Source organism: Thunnus maccoyii, chromosome 15 (assembly GCF_910596095.1).
Source record: "Thunnus maccoyii chromosome 15, fThuMac1.1, whole genome shotgun sequence".
In the NCBI taxonomy this organism is placed as follows: Eukaryota; Metazoa; Chordata; class Actinopteri; order Scombriformes; family Scombridae; genus Thunnus; species Thunnus maccoyii.
Window position 1 is genome coordinate 8313736 of NC_056547.1, and position 27088 is coordinate 8340823.

Sequence of the window (27088 nt, forward strand, 5' to 3'; positions counted from 1 at the left end):
GGAAGCAGCCGACTCTGCCAGCGAAAGTCCCTAGTGTGCTTGCTCTATGGGCATTAAATTAAAACAAAACGTACTGACCGAAAAAATTGAACATCTGACTCCTTAGAGGGTCTTTTAGTACAACCAAATGGTGAACAAGACTTTTTAGGCAACCAAAATGTTACAATTAACTTTCATGAACTGAAAAGACACTGTGAAATAGAGGCAGCTATGCCTATACTCTGTGAATCTGGGGTTACGCTATAGTTACGTTACCTAATCAACATTTTCAAAGCATACCCTGCTTTATCGTCTATTTTACTCTAAATGGGATCATAATTTACAAAATGAACATCATGTTGTGTTGAAGAAGACTTGATAAAAGCAATTGAGACCATAAACTCTTAGGAAACTGTTTACAGAGGTAATAAAACAAGTGAGAAGTAGGGTCATTTTCCCATAGACTTCCATACAATCTGACTTCTTTTTGGAGCCAGTGGAGTCGCCCCCTGCTGGCCATCAGAGAGAATGCAGGTTTAAGGCACTTCCCGCTAAACATTTCATCACATTTAAAACCTTCTTACACTTATTTACAATTTTATCAGTATGCACTTTCCAAGTAAGTCCAGCATCAAACCACACGCATTAAAATTCTTCCTCATAAAGAAAAGCGTATTTGTTTTCTCAATGGAAAATTTGCAAAGTCCATTGCTCCACTCTTTTAATTGTTTCCTGCAATTGTTCCACAACCTATTAAACATTCTTACCTCTTTTTCCACAGTGCCCCATCACCTGCGAACAAAGTTCTCCCTATACCTCGCCCACTATTATCATATACATCTAGATACATGGTATTCCATTGTTAAACAGCTAAAATTGGGAAAGGAACTGGGACTGTTAAAATTGATTGCTTTTGATGGTGAGTTTAAACCAGGAAGGTCTGACTTCAGAACATTGGGTATAACAGCATGCTGCAGTGCTTTTCCCAGAGTCGGGTCAATCCTGTACTTTTGTTTGGATGGAATCTAGAAAGGATTCAATATATTATATGTTAAGGCTAAATGAAAAAGAGAACTGAATAAAGAGAAGATCCCAGAAAAAAATGTGGTATGATACGTGGAAAATACACCAGACCACGACACAATCACAGAGATGGAGACAATTTATTTGGTAGAATCAAATTCGTTACTTCATCACACCCAAAATTAAGAGTAAACAAATGGATATTCAGCAACCATGCTTGAGACAACGAACCAAACCACACAAACATTTTTTGGTGTTGCATGAAAATACAACCTTTCTGGGATGGTGTATGTTCTGTTCTGTGTGAGGTATTGGGGGTTATGAAATCTCTCAATCCTAACCACTAAGAACTGGTTCAAGACTGATGTACCAGATTACAAACAATGGCTGACCATCATAGATGATATCCTAGTGATAGAGAATCTCACATATAGGTTAAAAATGAAGGAAGAATGTTTTGCAAAACGCTGGGGAAAATGGTTAATATATAAATTTAAAAAAGGAATAAATAGTAATGTTGTTTAAAAAGAATTTAGACCTGTTCGTTCACCTTTTATTTTATTTTATTTCATTGTTATTTCCTTTCTCTTTTTTACCCTCTGTCAGTAAAAAGAAAACATTAAAGATAGTTTTAAAAAAATAGGATTGGATGGTATTGAGGTTGCAGGTCTGTGCAGGCCAGGCAGGTTTTTCTGCACCAAACTGATAAAACCATTTTTTTTATGGACCTGGCTTTGTGCACAGCAACATTTCATGTTGAAACAGGAAATAGACTTCCCCAAACTTACCGCAAAGTCAGAAGAACACCATTGTCTAAAATATCATTATGTTGTTGCAATAAGTTTCCTTTTACTATTGGCATTATTTTATCTATGAAGCCATTCCTGGGCTAGCTGTGTGTCTACATATCTATGTGTTTACATGAAAAGGAAACTTGCAAACAATTATGCTCTTTTTGTTGACTGTAGATAAGGTTTGGACAGAGTTTGGTAAAAGAGCTTTCATGTATGCTGCTCCCTGTACTTAGAATCTTCTACAAAATGAATAAAAATTACAGTCACTAGTTTCTCTGGGCAGGTTTAAAGGTTTGCTGCATCATCATCTATCTGCCAATGTCAGAATGCTTGCTAGGAGGTTTTTAATGTGTCAAATTGCTGCTGTTTCTCAGTCCAATTCTAGTATTAAGGTTGTATTTTTATTTTCTCTTTTATTGTAATTTTATTATTTTATGTTGTTTGAAGTTTATGTTGCTGCCTGTCTTGGTCAGAACATTTTTGTAAGAGATTTTTAATCTCAATGAGGTTTTCCTGGTAAAATGAAAGGTAACAAAAATAAAACAAAATCTAACCCAAACCATAAAAACAGCTCCACAAGAGTAGTGTCCACATACTTTTGGCCATATAGTGTAACAAAGATTCGTCTGTTTTTGTCTTTCAGTCGCCAACCATCTTTGGCGCTCCCTGCTGGAGCTTCAGGGAAGTTATCTTACTGTCCAACTCATCCATGAAGCCTTCATCCACAGACTCACTGTCCACCTCCTCTCCCTCCGCCTCAGTGGGCAGAAACACATGAAGCTGGGTGCGTCCTGGACCAGTGGCCATGGCAGGGCGTTGACTGCAGTTCAGAAGACACGGCTTCCCAACGACAGACAGAGGCTCAGCCTGAGACTGCATCGCTAAAGGTCGGAAGCCACCCTGTGCCATCTCTGAGCTCAGGGTTGGGTTATGTGAATGACGCCTCACCGGTCTTGGCTTGGAGCTGGGCTGGATGGCCTGAGAGAAGTGAATATAGGCCGACCTGCTGCAGCTTTGTACCTGGTGCTGGTGCCTCTGCTGCTGACGAGGCTGGCTGCTCTTCCAAAATGGAGGAGGTGGGGGTCGTTTTTGTAAAACATTGGGGCGACGGTTGCTGGAGAATCCCTCAAATATAATGTTCTCCTTTGGGGTGAGGAGGGATGGCTCACTGAGGCTGTGGAGACAGAAATGGAAGGTTTAGTTGTAAAAACATTTTCAGGAATAAACAGTATGTTGATAACAAGACTCAGAGTCTACAGCTATGTCGAGGCACAGCAGTGCTTTAAAGGGAACGTAACATGCTTTTTGTGATTCTCTATCATTTGTATACTGTTATATTGTCAGATATAAAACATGGTCAAAGTACCAAAACTCATGGTGAATGTTTGTAAAAAGGCTCCCTGAAAGTCAAAAGTCAGGGCTTCAGTCTTCTCCAAACGCCCTGTTTGCAAAGTTACCTCCTTCTGATGTTATCAGAACGTTCACGCATTCCCACAAACGGCCGTCTGTTCAGTAGCCTTTGTTGCTAAGGTTGGTCTGCTGGCTGTTTGCGTCACATATTTCAGATCGGACTCAGGCTTGAACATGAACGAATGTATTTGAAGTTGAGATAAATTGACATTTTGAGTAAAGAACGAGAAACAGAAATGAAATCCTGCATGATATAAAGTTTATCACTGGCGCTATATTCAAAGTTAAGGGCTTGCCTGTGATTACGATTCATCCTGTGGGAAACATTGATGTCTTACCCAAATTTCATCACGATCTATCCGATAGTCATCAGCTCAGAACTCCTCCCTACTTCCTCCTCATTTATCTGATAGTCATTCAAACCCGGCTCTGCTTGTGGTGGCCATCAATCACTCAGACAGTGACAAAAGTGTGTTTGTGTGTGTGTGTTTAAGAGCCTGAAGAGTGTGTGTGTGTGTGTGCGCGCCTCACTCAGGTTTCTCCCTCCTCTGAGTGAAACCAGCGTGGCACCACTGGGTGCTACATCAGGCGACGGATCAATTTCCACACCTGAGATTTATGGCACACTGGTCCCTGGCCTTCTGTACTCAAAGCAAACCAGTGGGGGAGCGTAGAAGCGGCCTACATAATGCTATCAAATGGGGACGGACCCAAGAGGAAACAATTACAGTGTAATTCCAGTCAAGCACTCAAACTAAGCTTTGGCAGGCAGTTTTGCTGAAATGAATAGGAGAGACAGTGGAGATAGGGGGAAGGAGATGACACACAGGGGATTAATCACATTCAAATCCGCAGTGATGCAGTTACTGTAGGTCACCAGGATATCCTGGTGTCAATTATCTGAACACACCACTGACTCTACCCTTTGTTTTGTGTTTTTTTAAGATACTAATTGTGATATTTCAGTCATTTAATGCACACTTGGCATAGCAATTATATGAAAGTGTCCAGTCAAGTGAAGTCAGTTTTATTTATATAACAAAAAATTACAATCTGGACAATTTTACGACACCCTCTGTCCTTAGACCCTCTGTTCGGAGAAGGAAAAACAGTCCTTTAGAGCAAATTAACAGCTTGAGCAATCACGCCAACATTTGATCATCATACTATGACTTTGGCCGCATTTACATTGACATTTTTATTTTTATTTAATCCATGGGGATGGATCCTCAAGCAGACACAGGCAACAATACTTGATCTACAATTACTGATTTCAATCATTTTTACAAACAAAGACACACTGAGGACAAGATCAAAACATTTTTGTAAATAAATCTTGATGTATCTTTTAAAGTAATACAGTTTGGTATCATATATATAAAAGTAAAGCATCCTCACATTTGAGACGCTGGAACCAGAGAGTTTGAATTCTTTCAATCATCTAATTAATCGACAAAACGTTTCAGTTCTACAACAAAGTTTTTCAGGTGAAATCCTACAACTCTTCTGAATGTCTCACATTGGGTTTTACCACATAAGAACAATCTGAGTAAAGTCAGCTTGATGTTGTCACTCTCAGAAACCTTTAAATAAACCGACCACCTTTACCAGCCCCAGTTTGGTTTTTTGCCTCTTATCAATGAGTCACAGAGTTGAAAAACATTGACCTGAAAGTATTCCCAGTTTCCTGTAAGATTCTTCTAATGATCAGGATGAAAAAATGTAGAAATTTTGAACCCATTTCCAAAACCGTGTCTCCCAATCCAAATAAAGATGGTAGCCAGAAGTTGTCAGTGCTTGTATGACGTTGAAACACAGTGTAAAGTTATATTTCTCTATATTGATATTATTTTATTTTATATTTCATTCATACACAATTACATGTTTATAGTTTTAAATATGGTCACAACTTTGGTAATTACTTTAAAATCTTTTTTTATTGAGTAGTAGATTGAATTGCTTTTCATACAGATGGTTAGAAGAGTCTAGAAATACCTTAACAACAGCAGTAAGTATTGTTGAATAAGCAGAAATGTTTGAACAACGCAGTAGGAATGACAGTACAACGATTATTTTCTCGATTAATTGATTGTTTGGTCTACGAAATGTTAAAAAATAGTGAAGAAATAACATTCACAATTTCTTCAAGGCCACAGTGATGTCTTCAATTTGTCTGACTAACAGTCTAAAACCTTAAGATATTAAATTCACTGTCATATATGACAAATACAGCAAATTGTCACATATGAGAAGCTGGAATCAGAAAATGTTTAGCATTTTTGCTTGAAAAATGACTAAAATGATTTAACATTAATTTTCTGTCAATCGACTTATCAGCTAATCAATTAATCGTTGTAGCTCTTCAGGACATGAAGAGGGTCCACATACACATAGAGACCCCTGCAGCAAACTGAATCCACCTGTTTCTTTAGCCAAAAAACTAAATTCTGTGAAATTCTTTCTTGATATACAACTTCAGCTCACCTGAGACGAGCCATGGTGCTTCGCCTGCGAGGCCCTTTGGCTACAAGGGAGGGCAGCCTCAGGGGGGTCTTGGTCCCCCTGCTGCTCCCTCCTGCTGTGGGTGGCGGGAGCACAGTGCTGGTGAGCAGGTAGGTCTGGACTGAAGCTCTGCTCTTCTGCGCGGCTCTCTGGTGCCACTGATGGGGCTCACTGACGTCCATGCCCAGGCCGAGCACAGCTGTCGGGGGTGCAGATCCAGCGGTGCCACTCATGGATCTCTTGAGTCTGTCGCACCTGGAGGAGAATATACCTGAAAATGCCCTCTGATGGTTAAACTAGAGAGTGATTTCTCCTGGCACACCTGTGCAGCTCTAAGCATAATCACTTAAAGGATGACAGATATGAAACAAAGACCTGGATCTCTCCGTCTGCTGAGCTACAGGCCCCGGGGGGTGACTGGAGAGGGGGACAGTAACGCTCTGCCTGTGGGCAGCGGACGTCATCAATGATGCATGTCCATTAATGATGCATGGCTGAGGCTGGTCAGGTGGACGGCACCTACTTTACCTCGTCTCCCTCTCTCCCTTTCCCTCTTGCTCAGGTCAGTTTACAGACAGGTGGTAAACACAAACAGAGTGAGTTTTAAACAGAAAGCCTCGTTCACTGGTTAAAGATGTGAAAATGTTCACTCTTACTGCGAAACACTTCAGTTGTTTAATGGTTTTACTAATTTTTCCACATAAGAAATATCTAAAACCACCAGAAAAGGTGTTTTCACTGTTATTTGTAATACTAATCGATTGGCAGAAAATTAATCTGCAACTATTTTGATAATTAAAATAGTTTTAGTCATTATTTAAGGACAAATGCCAAACATTTGCCAGCTGGGGCTTCACAAATGTGAGGATTGAAAGCTCTTATGTTAAATGATAATAAACTTAATATCTTTGGGTTTTGGTCTGTTGATCTGACAAAACAAGACATTTGAAGACATCACCTTGGGCTTTAAGAAATTAGAACAGGCATTTTTCATTATTTATGGACATTTTATAGACTAAATGATTAATTGAGGAAATAATCATTAATTGCAGCTGTGCTCTCATCAACCTTCATCTTTTTGGGTTCTTTTTGTTGGTCCTGATGTCTCCTCCAAGTAGAGGATTACTGTTTCAGTAAAATAATTTAAGTTTAAAACTAAAACAATGTTCTGAGACTGTTATTTTAGTCATTTTTGGTAAATTTAAAAGCAATTGTTTATACCCACTGGAATTTCCTTAAAAGACCTCATTTTAAACCCAAGTAAAAGTTTATGAATCTATTATTTCTTAAAGCTGAATACTTTGTTTGTCTGTTGACAAATTGCACATTTCTGCATGTTCGGTTCATCTGTTGTGCTCTGACACCAACACTAGTTTACACATTAGCTACTAATTAAAAGTAGCTAATGTGCAATGAATTGTAAGTAAACCAACTAAAGTCTATTTTACCTATAAAACACACTCATATAATATTAAAATGGAGGGTTTCAGATTAGTGCGTTTGATGAGTTTTATGTTTCCAACATGCTACTGTGTCACTTATACACACTGGATTTTGTTTGGTTTACACAGGCTTATCCTCTGTAAAGTAATCTAAAAGCATGTTTTATGATTACCTTCTATAGAAAAAAATCAATCTTTTGCACTAAAAACAGTTGTCAGGCTTCCAGAACAGCTTTAAAGCTCAGAAATTTAGAGCTCTACTGGAGGAGTAAAGCTCAAAAGTTTTCAATTAGGTTGAGATGTGGAGACTGAAGGCCGTAGCGTAACTTACAAATAATTCACAAACCATTCATTAACCTCTGAGGTCCTGTCTCGAAGCATCTGATTTCATTGTTTCTCCCTTCTGCTGTTTCCTTTCTCACCTCTCTACCTGCTAACAGCCTGTTTACAGTCAGTGTTTCAGTGCCAGGATGCAGCTCAGGTCAGACAACGCAAACCTGACACACATTCAGCCTCCCTCGGTCGGCTCGTGCCTTCAGACTCCTCCGGATCATCTTGCTCCCTCTGAGCTGGATCTCCTCCAAGGTTGACAGCCAACCCGCAGGATACAAGTGTGATCTAGAAACATTGCACCTTTACTCTTAATTGTAACTGGACTGGCCTCAGGGAGCATCGGAGGATCGGAGCAGAGGCACTGAGGCGAGTCAGCAGGCGGGCAGACTGGGTTGGTGATTAATCAACTGATCAGTTGCACGCAGGAGAGGATTATCAATAAATGTGTAAAAGGCAGAAATATTTTCCTCATGTTTTTGTGTCTGTATGTTCTTTTGTTTCCCTTCTGGTTCTCAATGACACTTTGCTCATAATTACACAAAGGAGGTGATCATCAGCAGCAGCAGGCATGAAAAAAATACAAACAAAACAACTCAGGTTTATATTTTTTATTTAGAAACTTCAAAGTAAGAAAAGTGCATCCATCCTCTGGACTGCAGACTGTTTGTCCTCTGCTGGTTGCCTCATGCTACTGCATCACAACCTGCAGCTCTGCAAAAGAAAAAGCAGAATAGATTAATTTATTTATTGGAGATTATTTAAAGGACCAGTGTGTAGGATTTAGTGGCAACTAGTGGTGAGGTTGCAGATTGCAGCCAACTCGATACCCCTCCCCTCACCCTACCCTCACCCTCCCCTTCTAAGCATGTAGAAGAACCTACAGTGGCCATGAAACATGCAAAGGGCGCTCTCTAGAGCCAGTGTTTGTTTGTTTGTCCATTTTGGGCTACTGTAGAAACATGATGGCCTCCGTAGAAGAGGCCCTGCTCCCTCTGTAGATATAAAGGGCTCATTCTAAGGTAGTGAAAACAATGATTCTTATTTTCAGGTGATTATACACCGATTAAAACATACTCATGAATATTATATTCCATTTCTGCCAAGTCTGTTCTGCTAGATGCCACTAAATTCTACACACTGCACCTTTAAAATCCTATTATTCTAGTCAAACTGTAGTCTGAAATACAACATATGTCACAACCTATTTAATACAAGACATTTCCAATAGTTTCTACATTTCTTTACTGTTAATGTGACAAACTATTTTTATGACAGATATATTTCACAACTGTGTCTGAATGATGAAAAGGAACTAACATGGAGGTCATCCTGGCGTCACCACAGTGCGGTGGCTCGGTCTCCTGCAGCTCTGGCATTTTATCAGATATCAGTCTTCATTTACCTACAAAACAGGAAGAAAAAGAGAAAGGACAGATGGTTATCTAGCTACACCGAACCAACATGAAATGTGTTTCTTTAAAATAGTGAGACAATATTTTGTATTTTTTAAAGGCCCTGCAAACCTGCACAGGTGTTTTCTATTATCATGATTGGTTATGTCATGTTCATGTCATATCAATTACTGGAATTATGATTTTCTGACTAGTATAGAAATCAAACATTTTGTTCCCATAATGACATTTCTCTTTTCGCGTTGTCCTTATGGATATTGAATGTAGATTGATGAGGGAAAAAATGAATTTAAATGATTTAAGCATAAGGCTGCAACATAAAACCGTGAAAAGGGGTCTGAACATTTTACACGCTGTGAGCTTCAGATTAACTTTAAATGCATTTTTGCACAAAATGGCTGTGGACACTGTGGATTTTGGCCTCATCACTTTGGCCAAAGCACATTTGAAGGAGATCTTTTAAAAGCTAGTATGAACAGGAAATTGAGATAAATATCAAGGACAGACTACACAGGCTCACAGAGTCCTGACTATAGGTCTAATCAGGCCCATGAGTTAGTAGAAGCTTTAAAAGAACAGTTTATATAAAAAATACTGGGTCCTCCTGAAACCTTACCGTGGGTTAACGGTGTGGACTCTCAGCCTCCTTCGACTGGTCGAGGCTCCTGTGGCGAGAGACAAACAATGAGAGCCTGACAGTGAACTGGTCAGCATCACTCAGACATTACTGATTTGAAGTTGCCATCCTTAAAAGACAAAATGACAACCTGTGCTTCTATATGTACTGTATGTGTGCGTGTTGTGTGTGTGAGCAGTGACCAACTAGAGATTAAAAGAAAACCAAACACGTTTCAAATAGAGGTTATGATATGAACATGCATTACAAGTACACAACTGTTAATGTGTATGTCATTGTGAAGAGAAGTACAAATATGTAGTATGAGTTGTGTGACAAAGTTCATATACAGGTAGAGTTTTAGAAAAAGGCATCTCAGCAAACTGGTTCATTTGTTCAGAAACTGCAGGGGGGACGAGACAAATTAATGACGACGACGTTCATCACTGATGCAATCCTCGGGGAATGTAATTCTGTTACAAAGCCATGTGAGCTTGACTTCGTACTGACACATCAGGGGTGTTGCTGCAAAACCCCAAACAGAGCTGGAGCTGTTCCATAACAGGTGAGTAACCTTGTACAGAGGTAGACCTGGTCATTTGCTGTGTCAGTCTTGCAGACTTTGGGCAGAGCCCTTTTATTTAGACGAGGCCGTCAGAGGCCACAAGGGTAATTCTGGCATCACACTCTGAGACGGGACGTAGAAGAGTTTAGCCAATCAGGACTGAGGACTTAGAAAATGGATCACAGTGCAGACAGATACATCTCGACAGCCTCGAAGGCTCGATTCATTGTGTTGGCTGAACAGTGTAGTTTCCTCTTGAACAAGGCTTGTCAGAGCTTGTGAGAACCATAAACTCCAGGTACCACGGTCCTTTACAGCTACAAGACAACTCTACATACAAGCAACAGAAGGAAAAATGCCACAGTCATGATGTACTGTACTTTTTCAAAATGGCTGGCTGGTCACTGGCATGATATGGCATTCAAGTGAAACAGGCAGAACGACAAAATATGAGCAGTAAGAGGTACTGAGCACCAAGAGGAGAGGGGAAAGGAAAGCAAGTGCTGTTTTCAGCTCATAACTGAAGCACTGAGTGTAGTAAACCCATTACTGACAAACTGTTCAGTCGAGCACTACTGCAAAACTTTAAGATATGAAGTAAGCAGCATTTCAAAGTTCATACATTTATTTTCTCTGGTACATACGTGTCACATTACACATCTTCTCTACAAACCTCTTCAGTGTTATGAACAAAAGAAAACTGTAATTTCAATGTCTGTTCAGTTTGAGGAGTCTACAAGTTACAAGTGAAGTGTTGAGATCTGTGGCTGTTTGTGAGGCGGTGATTAAAACTCTGAAACCAACTACTAAACTGAGACTGTTACAAGGGTTTCGCAGATTTTAATACACATCAGTATTTTTCATTTTAAATAGCTGCCTTGTTACATTTGACTCTGGTTTAAAAATTAAGTGCAGAGTGTAGACAATTTGCAAGGTGCCAAGCAAATAAAGTTTACAGCTCTTAACTGAAGAGACAGATGTTGTATATTAAGTATAGTGAGACTCTCCAATCAAACACCAACAGCCCTATCAAATATATCTATGAATTTGAGCTCCAAATACATGAAAATCTAGTTCATGAACTGAGGAAACCAATTATCATCCGCTTGAGTTGAAATATTTGCATTTGTAAACAGAAAGATGAAATCCACCCCAAACCCCGTCTACACAAAACGCACAAAAGTCAAAGGTTGTGGAGCAAAGATTAAGGTACAGGCACAATGCGTGGCACATGTGTCTATTAACATGTTTTTTTTTTATTATTTTCTACAATCCCACCCAGAACAACCCAGATAGTATGAGACACACTTCACTTCCGAACTGCAAAGACACCCCAACCCAATACCATAAATTCATGTTCATAGTAAAGACATTGTTCAGCCAGAGAAGAAGAAGGTCAGGAATAATGATAACAGACGGTGCAACTACTGTAAACAAAACTACCAACTAATACAAATTTTGCATAGTTAATCAGAATTAAATGTTTAACTGCTTCAGTAAATTCTTGACTACTGTGCTCTTAGTTTTTTTTGTTAGTTTACTAATTCGGGACAAATTGGTTTGAGGTGACTATTTGTAGATCATACTTTTCAAAATATAGTGTTTCTGGAGATGACAAAATCTTCAAAATGTGGCTTAAAGTAATAAATGTGTAAAATATGGTAAATATATGAATATGAAACATGAAAAAAACTACAATAACTGAGAATTTTGTGCTCTGCACCATTGCTTAAAGAGAAAGTTGACAGTTTAAGACGTAAGATAGACACAAAGAAGAGAAAACCAAAGAGCTTCCTTATAGCTTTTAAGTAGAAACTGCTGTCACATGAGCTGGGCGTCATTGTTGCACACAACCTGCCTTTTTGCACTGCAGATCACTTTTCAAATATAACAAAAGGTTCCAAAAGCAAAAACCATCACAGAAAACAGCAGAGCATGAATGGAAAAAACTACTGAAATACCTAAAGAGGAAGACAGTAATGACCATTGGTTCAAAATTTAAACTTCCTAAAGAAAATTTTGCTTTTGTACTTTAAGCGATTCCAAAAAAATTGAACCCAGATACACTTCCGAGTCCATTATTTGCTTGTAAAACATTTCGTGTCAGGTTTCAGCACTATATTCCACACATCGGTGGTTGGAAACTGTAGTGTTGAACCAGTGACTCAGCCGTCCATACATAGTTTGTTTCATGCATACGTACATAGAAGCCAAGTACTACAACCACACACACACACACACTGCACGGGCTATAATGCTTTGCCACACCCACACACAAAAAGGGTAGAGGAACAAAGATCTGCACTGTGATGCCATTCTTTAAAAGTGTGATGCCAGAAGCCCTGTAAATGTCACCTTGAGCAGTGACATGGTTTGAGAGGACAGAGAGAAGAGTTAAGATATGGGAGAACTGTGCATCTTGTATTATAAACATGGATGGGACACTTACCTTACTTGTTCAGCTGATCTGTGTAAGCATACCTCTGGCTGCAGTGCAAACAAGTCCAGGCTTTACTGTCCACTGACTTCTGCAGAACTACTCATCGTCAATGTAACCCAATTGCAGAGAAGAGCCTCTATTGTGGACTGGGGCAGCCTGTCTTTGACAAGCTGGCTGACAGCAGCTAACACACCTCTCATTTTCCCAAAGACATGAAACACACACAATCACACAGCACAACACGCCACTCTTTTTTTCCCCAAACGCAAGGTTACAGACTTCATGGGACTTCCTGCCTCAGGTAGTTTGGTGAATAGAGGAGGCGAGGTCTAGTAGTGTAGTTTTTCCATCAAGAATTTTTCACAAAAGAGAAACAATATTGTTGGGGTGAGGTTGTGGTGCAGGGTTAATAAATGCCATGAGGCTACCTTTGAACAAATCTCGACTTGGAAATTCTCTTTATGTCAGTGTCTAAGCTTTGATTTCCACTCTTCTGCTAATAAGGCAAAGTCAAAATGTGTTGGCAATAGGGGACATCCCTGTTCCAAACCTCTATAATATTGTTTTTTAGTAGTATGTTCGGTGCGCTTCATTATACTTTTAAAAAAATCTGACAAAGAAGTTCTATTTACGAATTTAAATGTCCAAGCTGGATGCCATTTTTATTCCAATAAAGTCAAAATGTGTTGGGTAAAGAGGGGACTTCCATGTTCCGAACCTCTGTAATATTGTTGAGTGGTTTGTTAACTGTGCTTGACGTTACATTTAAACAAATACTAACTAAGAAATTCTATTATGAATGTGAGCATTCAAGGTGGTTGCCATTTTTATTCCAATGACAAAATCAAAATGTATTGGAAAACAGGGGACATCCCTGTTCCGAACTTCATTAATACACAGTAGTTATTTTGTAATCAAATTAAGTGTGCTAGACGAGACCTTTTCCATTGAGTGAAATGGAAAAGGTATTTGACAAAGGCTTAGAAATGGATCCAGTGTCATTGATTTTGGGCTTCCCAAGTGGAAATATAACTACTGTAGCTAGCAAAAGGTTATAACATTCTTACTTTTGCTGCTTAAAAAAAATTACAGTGGACTAATGATTAGGGCCCTTCTATTAAGGGCTAGTGTGAAGTTTTATTTGAGCTGGTTCCTTTGGAATATCTTATAAGTATTCTACACAACAAAACAGATAAGTTCTAGCAGCCCTATCTGAATTATCTTGGACCTGATTTTTCTTCCGTTATTTTACAAGGAGTCTCCTGAACCTGAACTCTGTGACTTACCTGCAATATAGGCCATTTCCTGTACATGTTTGGGAACTGAGCTGTTTTGTTTTATTATTGCTTGTCTTATATAAAGAAATACATGAAAAAAAGAAAATCCAATAAATATATTGGTAAAAAAAAGTATGCTAGGCGCCACCATTAAACAAATTTTGACAAAGAACTTCTCTTAAAGAATGTCTGCATCAATGATTTGATTTTTCTTTTTCAAAATGTGTTGGAAATAGGGGATATCCCTGTTCCAAACCTCCGCAATATTGTTACTGTGTAATATGTGAAGTGCACTTGACCTTACTTTTAAACAGATCTTATGAAATTCTATTTAAGAGCGTTACTGTTTACGATATGATTTCTTTTACTTAAATAATGCAGAGTCATGTGCTTGCAATGTGTTAGCAACAGGGGAAATGCCTGTTCCAAACCTTTGGAATAAAGCTACCATGCAGTATGTTGAGTGTGCTCAGCACAGTGAGTTCAATCACTTCTACTTGTGCCAGAAGAATGGCCAAATGTTAACATGTCCATCTTCCAACTTTCAAACAGAAGCTACAGAGCAACCACCTATCATCATCAATAATGAATCCAAGGTTTTCAAAATTATTGGGTCCTCGAAAGCGACTGCTTCTCCACTCCAACAGAAGCTAAACGTAACTTCAGCTGAATGTTTAAATTGCTAAATCTGTGGTTACCACTGACTTTGAATTTCTTGGTATGGAAAGTTCCTTCTCATAGTCCAACACCTTTAAAGATGGTCAAACCTGTTAAAGAAAACAAATTGTACACAACACCAACACACAGACATAACATTACAAGTTTTCAAATTTAAACGCAGGTCCAATTGTATTACAAAATCCAGAGTATTTCAAGTACTGATTTGCAGGATGTTCAGATGCTGCTTGCAGAAGGAAAATCGATGACATTGTTTTTACACTAGCAAACCCTAAATTAACCTGATATTATTTAGTAATACATTGCCTAATTTCAAATTCCACATCAACTTACTTTACACCAATGGTACGTTACATAAGTAATTAAAGCTTTGCGAGATCTTTATTCACCTTTTGATTTTTACCGTCAAGGTACAAAAAATATACCTGAATATCTTACTCAAGTGTTGGCGGGTATTTACCTTTTCCCTCTTATTTTCAATTTGCTATGTGACTTCAAGGGGATACATTTTAATTAGAAAATCCAAGTGTTGTCCAAAAAGTCAGCCTCTTGCTGTTTACAAAAGAGCACTACATAAAGAGTGGTCAAGCTAGAAATTTCTTGTCCATCTTGATAAAGTGAGAGAAGACTCTTCCAGGAATAAAGCAAATCTGGAATAACCCTCAAGGGTGATCTTGGCCAAGGTATATACAGATCCCCAGTCAGCTGTTCCATGAATAGTTAGCTTTAGATGGAGATCTGAAAAATAAATACACAGGCAGTGTTCCACAAATTCAGCGGTTGTAAACATGTGCCAGAAGAAATTTGGCACTTGACACCGACACAGACCTGGTTCTGTAGACTACAATGGGCCTTCTTTACACAGTCTATTCCCACAAGTTTTGCAACTACTGTATGCCTTTCAATATTAGGTAAATCAGTTATTAGTGAAATTGATGACTGCAGTATGATAATCAAGAAAATAATAAAATTCACTGATCCCCATCACTTGACTTTTAGCCACAAGAGCCAAATATCATTTCTATTTTCTACAAATGGGCATTGGATATGCAAGTGCCACCTAATGAAACATTCGGGGATCTGCATTTATATTACCAAATTATATGAAAGATTTCTACAAAATCCATTAAGTTGAAAATTCAAAAAAAGTCAGCTATGCTCTTGTGTTCATAAAATATTGAAGGTTTACCAGTGTGATAGTTTATCTACAGGTTTCATAGGAACTTGTCATGCTTGACGAACATGGCTAAATCAGCATTATGCACCAACTTCCTATCCGTAGTACACCAACTCATGTTAAATATATGTTGACGACAAATGGCGGCCTTTTTCCAAACCTTTTTATGGTTCCTTTGTAAGCTTTTGCACAGTGCCAGCTGAATGTTACTAACTTAGGACTCAAGTCCAGTGTTTAGGTCTCTTTGCACAAGCATTCTTGAGTCCTTGCTATACAGCAACAAATTCCTTCCATAGTCCATAATCTTTAAAGCTGGTCAAACCTGTTAAAGAAAAAATGTACATAACACAAACACACGTAACATTTCAGATAAACACTCCATGATATCTAATAACATTACCAAATTCATCGAAGTGGATGAAATCCTCTATTTTGCAGTGATGTCAGCTGTGCGGGATTCTCAAAAGCTACATAAACCAGGAAATTTTACTGGGTAATTGTTATGACTAAGCAAAAATTCTTTAATACCCTTTTAAATTTAAAGCCATACAGAGTGAAATCTCTCTCTGTACACAAAAGTAACACTGTAAGTACTTGAATATGTAATTTGTCTTGAGGTCTTAACTCCAATGTATTCCCATTGTTTTTCAAATGCTATTAGACAAAAGAAAATATCATGGGATAGAGAATCCAATTGATATCCAAAATGCTGTCCAACATTGGACTACAACTGTTTAGAAAAGAATACGTATGTGACTCCAAAGGTAAGCTGGAAAGCCACTCATCATTCATCTTGACAATGTGAAAAAGAATGTTGTGTGAGGAAAAAAAAGAAGTCAGAAAGTACACTGATGTATGTTGCTAATCTGAGGACAAAAAATGTCAATACACCACCAATAGTCCACATGATGTCAGAATCAAGCCAGTTCTTCAGGAAAATGAACACTGTGGACTACAACTGGATTTGCTTCATTTATCAAGCATATTTTCCATTTCCTTAACATAAATGCAGTAAAGTGCAACAAGTATACTAGTCAAGATTTATGACAGTTAAGTTAAAGTTGTAATTTATATAAGATTACTTACACTCATGGTTTCAGCCCGTCTCCACCTACCACACAACTCTGAAAATACTTGCTGAGGCAAGACAGTGAATGAAGGGAAGGTTTCCAAAGTTTTGATGCCAAAGATGCCTCCATTGGGGTGGGGCCAGAGCAAAAATATGAATTTCAAATGCCATCATTAAGTGACATCAACAGTTAGGGTTTTGAGCTTTTTTTTCCTGTCGTATGATACCAATTTAAAATGTTAAAATTAAAAATGTGACTCATTATTTAACAGGCATCTTATCATTTTTGCAGAGTCACAGATCACAATCCGTGATCCAAATGTCAAAATCCTCCAATCAAAATTCAAAACAGGTTTGGAAATGTTACTTAAGGTACTTAATTCAAAGCATCAAGTTCCTGGGTAGAAGACAGCCATGATGTGTGTGTTTAATATGGTTGTTAAATGTTCTGTTTTCTTTTGATAGTTGGTCCTTCTTGTAATTTTGCCACAGATCATATTAATGCAACTGCAGATAAGCACATCTCCTGAAATGCAGAAAGGTACTGCTGAATATATTTCAATAATGATATGAGGCAGTTTTAGAAGTTGTGTTGGTTGTCAAAGGTTGACCTCCCCTCCCCCCCATATCTCAGCCAGATTATGGGGAGAATCAACAAAATGAAAGCACTGCAGTAGCCCGCTAGGGCTCATCTGTTACCAACAGAGGGCGCGTAGGAAAACATTGTTTCAGACATATGGCTGGTATGTGCCTCCAGCCAGACAATGCATCTGAGCAACACAAAGAAATTCAACTGCATAATGTTAAGCAGGGTTTATACATTATTAAACCAAGAAAACTAACCAGTCAGTAACAAAAATGGAAACCATCGGCAGAGATGAGCCACAACTTCCACTGCAGTGCAGGTCATCTCCATGCAGTTTTCACTGGTTACAAGTCAGCCAGGACTATGCCATGAAAATTGAGACTGGAATCTCCTGTGGAGTGATGTTCTTGTCTTCTTGAATGCGGTACCACTTGTGGTTGTTAATACGGCTATGTTTGCCGACTTATATCACATCTGTGTCAGGTACGCACAACATATTACTGAAAAGTCATAAAGGAGCACAAGTCACTTTGACATCCGTCTGAGGAGAGGTCTGTTTCTTGGTTGTTTTTTGTTTTTTAGCTAAATAAAGATGTTGGTCTGACATTTTCATCCACATACATTAACAAATTAGAAACATATTTGGTTAAATTCCTGCTTATCATGCTTTTAAAACTGACCACTATGGGCCTCTGTCAGTAATGTTAAGTCAGACGTACTCATGCCAACAGAATATTTAACTACAGCATGGAAATTTACTTCAATTCCATCAGTAAAGACTTCCTTAGGTGTTCATTTCCAACTCTACAGACTTCTGTTGTACCCAGAAATAATTCACAACTGAAAATGACTACGTTTACATGCAGATTTGTAACGGATGCCAACTAACATAGCTATTGTTTATTGTTCATGTTTATTAGCCATTTAAAGGAAATGAGGTTATGGGCCATTGCGTTTCTGCTCAACTCCTCTACTACTAAGCATCAGTTGCCTAAGACTAAAAAGCATAATGTCCTGTTATCCAAAGGAGGATAATGGCCAACACAAACCAGGTAATCAAGGTATAATAAGTAGCCCAGTAGCAACTGGGTTGCATCATTACAATTAATATCTCATCACACACAAAAAAAAGTAATTCAGCTCCATAAAAGCAGAGACACTACAAGGAACTGTTGTTTCGATGCCCTTAGTCCATCTACTACAATATCAATGTGCTTGTAGCTTGTGAGAGGATATTAAAGTGCACGCACATTGCAATCACTTCTAATGTGAATGCAGATTTCACTGCATGTAATCTTCAGGTGGCAACCTGTTTGGATAGCAGAGCTCTTGCTGCTTTAAATGTGCAACAAGGGTGAGCGTGGTTTATTATCATGGTTGCTATATATTAAGACTGCATGTAAACGTAGTCGGTAACTCCAGCCTCCAAGCATGCACACAGACATACACAATGTGGACTAAATATGTGATATTAGTTGAACGTAATCGTACGTAAACAAGTGTGTGCCCAGCTTGGTTACCCACAACCACACACACTCTACCACATGCTTTCTTAAAGGTTCTATGTGTAGTATTCCTGCTTTCCTGAAGTATGACTGTAAAAGAGTTACTGGATACCAGTGAATGAAACAAGTAAATGAACCCGGTAAAATATGGAAAATAACTCCATAGGGCTCCATTTCATCTGTGGTGTGAAATTGCAATATTATGTATTATGAATATATAAGTCTTTCCACCTCCTGTAATGCAATCATAAGTACTGGGTGCAACATCACAAAAGGTACTAAAAATCTGTCATTTCACATTACCAATGTCACCAATTACTATGTTGCTCAAAATATCAAATTTTGACAAAGCACTACCAACAGCAGTTTTACAATACTGCCTGATTGAAACTGGTATTTGCGAGTTATCCCATTTGTATTTATTTTGGTTTTTACAGGGAAGGAAATGGAAAAATGGAGGAGATGGTGGAGCATTAGCGAACATAGCTTGAGGCAGAGCAATGCCTTGGTTTTTAGATTTTGTTAAACACATAGCTGAACAAAAGATGTCAGGATTGTGGCAGAGATAACACATAGACCCTTTAAGACCTAATGTGGAAAATCTATCCACATTCTTTTCCTGAGTGTGAACAACCAATTGTTGGATTTTGGTTGTTTTTGAACAATTCAGCTTTTAAGAATAAATGTTAAAGGTTTGTCCTGATAGAACCAATGTTTCTTTATTATAATACATGCTTTGACTCCAAATGTATGGCACAAAACACAGCCATAGAAAGTTGAGAAAAATTTTACAGTTATCACTTCACGACGACTCACAGATCATAATACATCTAGAAAAGTAAATTATACAGGGGTTAAATAGAACTAACGGATCACACGAGTGTGACCTATCTTTCCATACTACTGACAATACAAAATAAATGAAAATATTGACTTTGTAATAAAAAGAGAAAAAATTGTCAGGCTAAAACGTAGCAACATTTTAAACTTAAATACAAGAAATGTAGCTCAACATATTTGTTTTGGAGACTCTATACAAATAGTGCTGCTAAGAGCATCAAAGGGAAGCGTTTAAAAACGGGGTTTCTTAGTTGGACCATCAAACTCCTCGCGGACCCTGCCGTACCCAGGGTTACCAGGACCCATTCCCCTAGGACCGCCTGGGGCGAAGCGCTCATTGCGCTATGGGGGTCAATTTGCCCATGGAGGCAGATAGGAGGGTGGGGAATTAGGAATGGGATGGCGTCAGTGCACAAGCACAAAGTTCATGTCCATATGGAGATGTATAAATAGGTATGGCAATAGAGGGTTTTTATATTTTGAGCAGATTTACAACAAAACCAGCAGGAGACGCATCCGAAGAAACCGTTCGTTCCAATATGAAGATCCACAGGTGCCACAGGTTACATACGGAAAAGGAAGAGAGGGTAATGCTTTCGTTAGTCAGTGCCTACCTAGTACGGTCTCTCCAGTGCATGCCAAGATTAGGCTTTAGTCCTTATTGATTATCAGGTCTAGCATTTGTAAATGCTAACCAAATTTACCTCTTTATGATCATTGACTATGGCAACAGATAAATGCCCGAACCTCTTTATGAATGAGGTATTTACAAAATATATCTATGATTCATGTTTCCTTAGAAATTTGGAAAAATGTTAAAAATATGGAATGTGTCAGTGTTACAAACTCTGAATTAACTGAATTTCAAAAGTTTCCTGAAAAGAAATTATGGTCTATCAATCTGTGGACCAAATGACACAGAACCCCTTATGGCACTTGATTAAATGGACTATGTTTCCTATTATGTCCAGTATCTAGAAGTACAGGGACTGTACTACAAATACATGTGTGGAAATAAAGACTTGGGCAGAACAAAATTAACAACATTACAAGACATTCAGCACACATTTCCAACCTTTTTCAAGGAAGCAATTTGGTTAACAATATGCACTTTAGGGCTGCCCCCGACTAAAGATTTTCCTGGTTGACTAGTTGTCATTACTATTCGTCATTAGTCGACCAATTGTCACACATTTAAGGTCAATATATATATATTATTTATCTAGGCTATCTAACGTTAGAATGACCATGCTAATTGGCTAACGTTACTTGCGTGTTTCAAATGATAGGTCATGTTTGAAGTTGATGAAAGATAGGCGAATGTTTGCAAGTCACCTTCTTGGGGTTGTCCTTTACTCTCTCAAAATGATCCCACACTTTGGATTTCCTGTCTGACATAGTAACGAATAACCGCTGGGACCAGGCGTGTAAACGCGAAAGTCTGTCCCTGACTGGCTAAGTGTCACCACTTCCTGTGTTAAATTAAAAGCCCTCTAGCATTTCATACATGGTCCATCTAGCAAGTTTTCACAATTTTGACAAGGCGCAGCTCCCGAATGGGTTTTTTTCCTCCTTTGACCAACCGACCAATGAAAACTTGGTCGACTAGCCTCTTCTCATCGACTAATGTTTGGTCAACTATTAGGGAGCAGCCCTAATGCGCTTCATATGCTAATTCGGCAAGTTTTGCCAAACTAGAATTACGTGAGAAAGAGTAAATGTCTCAAGGACAAAAATCCAACAATGGAGAGCAGCTTTGATTTACGACACAAGGCTACAATGAAACAATATAAGTAGAAATAGAATATAAAATGTAGATGATGACTGTGTCTGAGACTGGATATACTCAACATCAACCTGCTCAGCCAACTAAATTATTGTAAATTAATTTAAGACTTTTACTGAGCTTCACTTTCAGGTGTGACTTTAAAACTTAAGTGCATCAAGGTGCACACTTAATGCAACTTTGTGGACTGTTGCATTGCCAACAACAAACAAGATTTTTTTTCCATTAGGCTTAAACCTAAAAAAACATTTTCTAAGTAAGTATTCCAAAAATCAGTTTAAGAGAAAATGCTGCTTTAAACCCAAAAAACTGAATAATGCCAAGCTAATATTTGCATGAGTAAACATAATTGGTTGATTTATCAAAAGCTACAAATGTGTCGCGCAAACAATTTCAAATACAAAAATTCAATAAGTCAGAGTATATACAACATATACCATTTAAATTTCATATTTAAGAATAAAGCCTGATAAAAATGTATTGCAAAAATTATTTTCATTGAGGACCTACAGTGTTAACACACATCTAGCCACTCTGTCAACTGTAATTGTACCAAGCAAACACTGGGACTACAAGCCTGCCAGAGGCATAGATCTCCAGCTGTACATGAAATTAGAACTTTCATAGTCCAGTATTCACCTAAACACAAAGTCACAAGGCTGTGCCTGCCCCCATCAATTAATCCTGCAGTGATCTATAATTTCAGAATTTTTGGTTCATGATTTAATGCCTTAGACCATCAACCTGCACTAAATGGACTATAAATGCACACATACAAAAAAAAAGTTTGATAAGGTAATAGTTGGTCCAGAAGATGGACTAAATCCCTACACAAAAAAAAGAGCTTTACACAGGATTTCACACTTCCACCCAAAAATACAGCCTGTTCATATACAGCTTGATTTCTTCTCATGACGGATGATGCTTGAAACTGCTCGCACTGCATGGAAAAGTGATTTAAAAGGGTACATAAGCACAATGTCAACAGTTAAAGTGAATAAAAACACTGGTTGGTGAAATTCTGCTTCCGGTCAAGAAAAAGTGCCTGTCCAGCTCACATGAGACAGGGCTTGCAATAGCAGTCCACTACACAAAATGTGTGAGGAGAGAGTAGAGCCACTGAAGTCTGTCGAGAGCACACTGGTGAACAATATATGATTTAGTGCAGGTTGATGGTTTGTTAGCTGGAAGCGGTAAACTCTGGTGAATATAACTGAGGGGGCTTGGCTTGCCATTGAAAAAAATCCTATCAGGCAGGCAGCATATCTGTCGCAGTCAACAAACAGCAAGCCACTCGGAGACAGCTGGGAACACAAATCATTGCTTAGCCACCTGGCCTTCAAGGTTAAAATCAGCTGGGAGACTTTCCAGCAAAAGGGAAAGCCAGACACAATGTACATCAACTACTGATCTTCCACAAAGTGGGATACATTACCATTTCGTTGTTCATCAAGCCTCCTGAAGATGGTCCCATTCCCTGTTGTCCCTCAAAGCCCAGTCCACCCATAGGGAACTTCTGGTTGGACCCACCGAAGGGCATATCTAACAGAACACCATAATAAGTCAAGTACCCATACTTTAAATTGACATATAAGACAAAATACTAATATCAGTTGAGTCACATCATTTGACGGCAAGGCTTACCTAGTATAATTATAAAGGAAATACTACAATCACATTTAAAAAAGGAAATCAAACAACTGTTAAACAGAGAAACTACATGGGTGTAGTATTCGAAATAAATACTCCTTTGCCAGTTCATTTGGTCCACGTAGCTAAAAGTAACGCAGTCTGATACTACAGCCCTGTAATAAATCCTACCTTTATCAAAGTTATAATGTTAATTTTGTTGAAGATGTTTGAAAGAGGTGCTGATTTAACTTTATGATCAGTTTAGAGCCCATAGCTTGTGGAGCTGTTTAATTGTATTTTGTTATACTGACAAGTGTTTCTAATATTTAGTAAATGATCACTGAGAGTCATTAATTTACATCGAGTGGAGCCCACTCCTGGTGCCTTATTTTTTTCCTTTGTGACCTTCATGGTCTTAAAAAATTAAATAATCTCAATTAAATAAAGAGTAGATAACTTACCACCCATTCCCAATCCTCCGCCGGAACTCATTCTCATCTCTCTGTCCCTCTGTAATAAGAAAACAGACAATAACCATTAAACCAGACAACATATGATAATCAATATCTCATTTACTCACTTCATTACATGCATGGCATATGTTTTGTTCCTATTTAACTCACATCCATGAAGTTGCCCATTCTGTAGTTCTCCTCACGCTGGCGGCGCATCTGTTCTTCCATTTCTCTCTTGCGAAGCATCTCCTCCTCTCGCCTGCGACGCTCTTCCTCTTGTCTGTTCACAAAGGGGGAGAAAAAAGTCAGACACAGAGCAGCTGTAAGGTACCATCCATGGACAGGGGAAAAAACAAGTATTGTGTTTATAAGAAGATGCCATGGTGACTAACATCTCTCTCAATCAACAACCAAACAGAATTCTGTTGAACATAAATACCTCATCTGCATCTCCTTCCTCTTTTGCATCTCCTGACTGTGCAACTCCTCCATGCGCCTCAGTTCTTCTTGTCGCCTCAGTAGATCTGCAAGGAAACGCGAAACCGGTTTTAATTGTGGATCTTCAACATTAGATGCACCAAATCCTTCCCACAGAAAAAGCTGCATACCACAGTGCTTACCTTGTCTGAGCAGGTTGGCCTGGTGTTCGTGGTAAGCGTCCTCCATCTCGCTCTCAAGCTTCTCGCGGGCCTCACGCATGTTCTTCTCCACCTGGTCCCTCTGCTGTTTCTCCATTTCATCGAGCGACTTCCAGCGCTTGGAGTATTCGAATTCGAAAGTGCCTGGACGAGCAAAGCGAGGGGGTTCCTCCCGCTCTCTATGGACAAAATCAGCAAAGTATACAGTATGTTAGGCTTGCGCGATCGTGTTTGCACCAGGGTTAAAAAATAAAGTAGTAGTAGCAATGGCCATGTCAAATGAAAACACCACAATTTCTTTTAACAGTACAATAATTCGTTTTCAGTCTATCATTAGTCAGTGGGGTGTTTAAGGCTACTTTCTTACTCCTCCCCTTAACTCACACAGGTTAACATCTGCCACTCCACATAGCAGATTGATTTTAACAGCTGCAAACCTTGAACCACCTCCCCCACTACCACTGCAAAACCCCCACTTGCACATTACACCATCTGCTGCTCAGAAAACCATTTGTACAATAAAGATGAAAAGGGGAGTCAATACAACCGGTCACCCTTTATCAGCTGTCTTCAATCTAATGATTAGACATCTCATCTAACAGCATTGCATCGACTTAACAGAACGATACAAAACAAGGAAAAGGAAAAAAATGGTGTGCTTACGCTTGATATCTGGGGTTCTTCTGTGCCAATTTCTCTGGAAGACCATCTTCATCATCAAACTGGTCGAGAGGCTCCACAATAACTGGCCTGGGTGACCTGAACGGGATCACAAAAAAGGAAGAGGAATAAGCAAAGTGTCTTTTATGGTGGTGTACTGACTGATGATGTTCAATGCAAATGTGTGTCTTCCAAACTCTGAACTTACGCTGTGAGCAGGAAGACGCCCTCATTGCATCGATCCAGGGCCTTTCTGGCAGCGGGTTTGGAAGCGAACTCAACAATGCCCCTGCCTGTGGATCGCCCACGGTCATCTACAATGACGATGGCCCTTTCAACCATTCCAAACTGTGAGAAAGCTTCTTCCAGGAGCTCGTTAGAAACAAACGGTGACAGGTTCTTCACAGACAGAGCTGCAGAGTGTGTGGCAAATCGGACACGCAGGGGTCTCCCTTTCATTGGTGTATCATCTAACTCTGCCTTTGCTATCTCTGCGAGTGCACGAGACTCCTGCAAGAAATCAAAAATATTTAGGGATTCATTCATCCCAAGTAAGCAGCATTTCACTATTTTAACTTGGTTAATTTAATGATTAGCTGCAGTATCTCAGTCGGTCGATGTAAAACTGAACCTCAGTTACTGTAGCAATTACTACTCCAACACCACAACTATGATACTCGTGTCCATCTCGACACTGGATAAACAGTCTTACCAATCGGATGAACCCGAAGCCTTTGCTTTTGTTGATGAAGACCTCGCTTGGCTCTCCATATTTTGCGAACAGCTTCCTGAACTCGTCCTCCGTGATGTCGTTGGGCAGGTTGCCGATGAACAGGCGACACCGCTGTGTGTACGTCTTCTCCCCGGGTTTCAGCAACATGGACAGTGTCGCCCTGAATTCCTGTTTTTAAATGATAAATAAACAACAATATGGATTAGAAATCTCACTTCTACGCCAAACCAAATAATTTTATTTAGATTCAGACGACAAAAACACACAGGGGCCCTTTAAGAACAAAAGACAAAGAGCTAACGAAAATGTGAACTTTTGTTATGTCTAGTTTTTTGTGGTAACGTTAGCGTTCATTCAGCCTTCGTCTCCCTGGCCAACCCGCCCATCCCCCATCAGCTCCGTGTGCTGGCAGGAAGAAAAAAAAAAACTTGACCTACATTTTGAGGTAAATCTTCGGGCAACTAACAAACACGCGGAAAGCCGCTGTACATCGGCGCTCACCAAACACTACACACTGCATTACCTTTGTTTCATCAGATTTTACTATTATATGCAAATTTTGCGAATGCACGAGTTATACACAAGATGGCGGATAGCCGAGGTGACTAATGCTGGCTAACACCAATGACTGTCGACACATTTCTGGGCAGAAAATGTGTCACAAATAATACTACAGACCTTCGTTTGGCTTCCGTCTGCGTTGTCGTTTGAGGCCGATTCCTGGTCCTGTTTGGACTTGTTTTGAGTCCCCTGTGGTCCCGTCCTGTGGCCCTGTTGCGGACCTGTCTTCTGGCCTTGTTGCGGGCCTGTCCTCTGGCCTTGTTGTGGACCTGTCTTCTGGCCTTGTTGGGGACCCGTCCTCTGGCCTTGTTGCGGACCTGTCTTCTGGCCTTGTTGTGGGCCTGTCCTCTGGCCTTGCGGGGGCCCTGACTTGGGGCTCGGAAGCGGCTTCTGCTGTTGTCCGTTAGTATTACCTGCTGGTGATTTAAGCTGCTGGTTCTGGTTCTTGTTATCCTGGTTAGGCTGGGGAGAGGTCATGTTTGGTTTCGGCGGTGGTGACTGGATCTTCGGCTGGGACGCGGGGCTTGCCGGTGTCTGTTTCTCATCCTGCGCCGGCTTCTGCTGCTGCATCGGGCCTTTCATTGTGAGCGCCGGGCCGGGAGTCGGCGGAGGGATGATTGGTAATCCCTGGTTCTGCGGTGGCTTCTGGGGAGTCGTCTGAGCCCCCTGGTGAGGAGGCCTATTAAAGTTATTTCCTCCCCTGCGATTTTGGTTCTGAAAAGGATGATTCCTGAAATTTGGGTTTCCCATCAACCCAGCCCGTATCGGGCCGCCGGGTCCACCTCCTCTGCGTGGCTGAAAATGATTCATCCCAAGGCCGCCGCGATTATTGTTAAATCGAGACATTGATTCTTTAATTACCGAAAAATATGATTAAAATAGCAAAAAACGGTCTAGCTTTGCTGCGTAACAGCCGCCTGTGCTTGTGTACTGCAGCTCGAACGTCTCAAAATGGCGATCAACGGTTGCGTAAAG

At 39.6% G+C, this 27088-nt stretch overlaps 2 protein-coding genes across 3 annotated transcripts; both read right to left on the reverse strand.

The window, feature by feature from the left end:
* Window positions 1-2338: 2338 nt before the first annotated feature.
* LOC121912697 lies at window positions 2339-6261 on the reverse strand. Its single transcript, XM_042435029.1, has 2 exons — window positions 5691-6261; window positions 2339-2970 (listed from the first exon to the last, which is right to left on the reverse strand). Exons 1-2 carry the CDS (start codon window positions 5939-5941, stop codon window positions 2436-2438), a joined length of 786 nt encoding a protein of 261 aa, XP_042290963.1. The 5' UTR covers window positions 5942-6261; the 3' UTR covers window positions 2339-2435.
* Window positions 6262-8076: 1815 nt separating this feature from the next.
* Window positions 8077-27088, reverse strand: sfpq (splicing factor proline/glutamine-rich). 2 transcript variants are annotated; one of them, XM_042435005.1, is made up of 12 exons: window positions 26231-27088; window positions 25532-25720; window positions 25028-25329; window positions 24823-24918; window positions 24142-24338; window positions 23961-24045; window positions 23690-23801; window positions 23528-23576; window positions 22870-22976; window positions 9512-9560; window positions 8801-8885; window positions 8077-8194 (listed from the first exon to the last, which is right to left on the reverse strand). In XM_042435005.1, exons 1-10 carry the CDS (start codon window positions 26957-26959, stop codon window positions 9534-9536), a joined length of 1893 nt encoding a protein of 630 aa, XP_042290939.1. In that variant the 5' UTR covers window positions 26960-27088; the 3' UTR covers window positions 8077-8194; window positions 8801-8885; window positions 9512-9533. The 2 variants fall into 2 exon arrangements, with proteins under 2 accessions (XP_042290939.1, XP_042290938.1); XM_042435004.1 differs by having other exon boundaries at window positions 9512-19990.